This window comes from Solanum tuberosum, unplaced genomic scaffold, assembly GCF_000226075.1.
Source record: "Solanum tuberosum cultivar DM 1-3 516 R44 unplaced genomic scaffold, SolTub_3.0 scf00150, whole genome shotgun sequence".
Taxonomy (NCBI): Eukaryota; Viridiplantae; Streptophyta; class Magnoliopsida; order Solanales; family Solanaceae; genus Solanum; species Solanum tuberosum.
The window spans coordinates 357,335-361,301 of NW_006239073.1; the positions used below are offsets into that span (position 1 = coordinate 357,335).

Sequence of the window (3,967 nt, forward strand, 5' to 3'; positions counted from 1 at the left end):
ATGGGGCCGGCCCAACCCAACCCGTTATTGGGGTAGGGTTGGGATAAGATTTTTCAAGCTCATTTAAGACTATCCATATAAGTCCTTGGCCCTTGAGGCTTGATCGGGGACGGGTCGGGGTCGGCCATGGGACAAAACTATTTATTTAAGAGTAACTTACAACAATCTCGCTAGTATTTGAGCTAATTACTTAAAGGCACGCTATGTTGTATCTCGGATACATGAACTCAAAAATACACACACAAATCTCGCGTCCTCGCCTCCCTCCCATCTCGCTTGTCACTCGCGTATCTGGGATGCATCACACCACATTCATGTATCTCGTATATCTAGTATCCTAGATACATTCTAATTACACTAGATTTCTGCTAGTGTTATTGAAACAACATCATTGTTTGCCATATTTGATTTGAAATCTTCTCATTTTCTTGACGTTATAGAATTTTAAGTTTGAAAAGAAAAAAAATGAAAAAAAGAAACTAAAAAAATAAAGGTCTAGCCCACCCCAGCTCTCGGGCCTTCTAGGGTTGGGTTTGGTTGAGCATTTTCAAGCCCTTCCAAATGAAGGGCCGACCCGCTCTAGCCCTTCAAATTCCTTGGCCCGCGAGGCTTGGGCCGACCCTTTTTGACAAATCTAGTTATTGAGGTCTATCCACCTTTGTGTTTGTCCCTATACTAATTTTTTTCCTTATTTATGTAAATAATTAAAAATAAATTAAATAATTTATACTATGTATTAAAAAAACTGTACATATTTGTACGATATATTTAAGTTGAGAGAAATATTACATGTTCGACGAGGGGAGTGTTAATGTACCATGGTGCAACCCCATTAATATTTTGGTGAAATCATGAACACCTCATGACATGCATGCCATCATTTTGTCCCAACCCCCTCCACTTTTTTGTCCACCTCAACTAGCACCATCAACACCATGACCACCACCGCTATCATAATGGAGGGATAAATTTAATTTTTGATAGGTTCGAGTTTAAAATTCCACCATAACATGGTCATAATAATTTATTGGATTCGAAGACTATTATTTATATTTATTTAGAAAATTTCTTAAATGCAGTATTTGAGTCAAAGCTATTGAGGTCTATATCCACTTTTGCGTTTGTCCCTATACTAAATTTTTCCTTATTTATGTAAATAATTAAAGATATTTAAAAAAATTGTACATATTTGAACGATATAATTAAGTTGAGAGAAATATTACATGTTCGACGAGGGGGGTGTTAATGTACCATGGTGCAACCCCATTAACACGAATTCCATCTTTTGCCCATTCACAAGCCAAATTTCGTGTAAGCTGATTCATTGCCCCTGTCATTATAATTAAGTTAATAAGAAAATAAATAAATATAAAGTCGAGCTTGGATCATTGATCGTAAATAGCTGATAAGTTTTAAATGTTGAAAATTATTTTTTAAATATTGAAATTGTTTGTATAAATAAATAGTTACTTGTTTGGACACAAGTATCGAAAGTGTTAATAAGTAGTTGATGTGTCTAGTTAAAAAATGTTTATTAGTTGTTTTTTGAGAATTACTTAAGTATACTTAAAAGTATTTTGTAAACATTACGAGCATAGAAAAGGGTAAAATATTTAGTCTAACCAAAAGTGTTTATAAACTGAAAAATCATAGAAGATGATCATCTTACAACTTTGTCTTATAAACACTTTATTGTTTATCAAACAAGTATTAAGCTAAAATATGTTGACTAGTCAGTTGGATCAATCAACTTATATATAAGCTTAGTCAATTACGTATCGTAGCGGAATTAGGATTTTTAATAAGGTGATTCAAAATCTGAAGAAGTTAACATATGAACTAATTGAAGGGGGTTCGACATCTACATGGTCGAAGGGAGTTCGGATGAACCCCTAACAGTATGCTGGCTCCGCCCCTCAATACGTACCTTAGTAGCTATATTACTCACTATTTAAGGATAGATGAGTATAAGAGTACCTTTTGTTGCTCCATAAATAGAAGTACCAGATAGATGGACAAGACCAGCAACAGAAGACAAGAAAACAATAGACCCAGATCCAGATGATTTAAGAAGAGGATGAGCAAGTTGACACAAATGGAATGAAGATTCTAAATTTGTTGCCATAATATGTGCATATTCTTCACCAGTATATTCAGTAGTGGGCTTCCAAATGTTTGTTCCAACATTGTTTATCTACAACAACAATATAACATAGTAATAAGGCAATATATATCCATCCATATTAGTATAAACATCTTTCTTTTTAGTATCATGTACTTGGTAATTCTAATATTCTACGTTACGTGACATGTTTAAAATCATAGATTTATAGTCGTTCTTACAAGAATGTTGAGTTTTCCATCAAATTCCAAGGAAACTTTTTCCATGAGTTGTACTCTTTGCTCTTTAGATGATACATCACATACACAACCTTTTACTTGAAGGCCTTTGTCAGTCCACTTCTTCAAACATTCATTGAGGACTGATTCATTCCTTGAACAGGTGTACACTTTTGCACCAAATTCACAAAGCTCCTCCACAATTGCATGTCTACAAAAAAAAACATGTACATGAGTCAGATTTTTCTTATTCGTACCAGTTCTGAATTAACTATCCAACGTCCAGTGAAACATTTCTGCCTTGTCTAGCTAGTTGATTATAAAAGTTAAATTCGAAAAAAAAATTGATAGAAAGGTTCACCCAATTCCATAAGTGCCTCCAGTTACAAGAGCCACCAAACCATTAAGTGACCATCTAGATCCTCCAACCTTTGCCATATTGTGTGTTTCTTCTGTCTAGCTAATTGATTATTCAAGAAATTTATTGCAACTATACAAAATATAAGGTACCTATAAGTAGCCTATAAATAGTACAAAGATTATCTGTCATATTCTTCAGTTGATAGTTACAAGACTAGAAATAAAATATTTCAATTTTCACTATTTCTTGTTTGAACATTGGTGGCTTTTGTATATAAACTTATTCAGAAAATATACATTTTAAACTTATTAGGCTATTATACGAGTATTTCTGGATCAAACTATTGATGATAGAGACATTTTAAAACTTACTATAACAAATGACATTTTATTCAATTTTGTATAGTTTAACGGCATGTTCAATAATGCAATAGTAGTTTGAGTTTCCTCCGTCTTTTTTCAAATTATTCTAAAACTAGTGAAGATTTCCGCGCTTTGCGCGGCCATAAAAATTATTTATAAATTTTGAAATAAACTTACTAAAATTTATAATATCATTTTTTAATTATTAAATTTTTCAAATTTTTTTTCTATGCTTGTATCTAATCTCCCCCTCATTTGTACATATCCTAAATAATAAGCTCTAGTTTAGAAAATAGGTTACTTTTCCTTGAGTTTTCATTCTTTACTTCGTGATTATCTCCGTTTCTTTCCCTCTCTTATTCTACTTCCTCTTTTTATTTTTCTGAACCATTTTCTTTCGATCCTTTCAATATTTATTTAATTAATTTCATTATTTTCTTGTTTCCCTAATTCTTGTTGTTAGTCAAAGATTGTGCTTTATTTTTGAATAAATAAAATTTTAATACTTTTTTCTACTTTAATATTCTCATTACCTATTTGAAATCTAACGTCTTTCATCTTTTATAGTAATTATCTTCCCCTAATCAATTGAGTAATTATTTAATCGATGTTAAAATTTTAAATTAAAATGATAGGTACTAACACATTAATGAGATTTGAATACAATAAGAGGTAGTTAACGGTGAGTAAAAATAGCTAGTTGAACGTAATTCACTCTATTTAATTTGAACTAAATTTGAAACTTTAAATATGTCAAAATTAAGTTTGATTTCATTTCTCAGCCAATCAATTTTGTGCATAAGAAAACATAATTTTATTCGCATTATTTTTTAAAACTAATTAAGATCAAGCCTTCGGATATCTAAATGTTTTGAGAAATAATATCAATGAAAACAGTAATAAA

At 31.5% G+C, this 3,967-nt stretch overlaps 1 protein-coding gene across 1 annotated transcript in view; it reads right to left on the minus strand.

The window, feature by feature from the left end:
* Nucleotides 1–2,879, minus strand: part of LOC102600938 (tropinone reductase homolog At5g06060-like) — a 6,256-nt gene extending 3,377 nt beyond the window's left edge. The window contains exons 1-4 of the mRNA XM_006352636.2: nucleotides 2,702–2,879; nucleotides 2,344–2,551; nucleotides 1,978–2,194; nucleotides 1,224–1,330 (exon numbers count right to left, since the gene is read on the minus strand). Coding sequence (XP_006352698.1) covers nucleotides 1,224–1,330; nucleotides 1,978–2,194; nucleotides 2,344–2,551; nucleotides 2,702–2,778 — 609 coding nt within the window. The 5' untranslated portion in view covers nucleotides 2,779–2,879. The remainder of the gene's footprint in view (nucleotides 1–1,223; nucleotides 1,331–1,977; nucleotides 2,195–2,343; nucleotides 2,552–2,701) is intronic.
* Nucleotides 2,880–3,967: the final 1,088 nt, after the last annotated feature.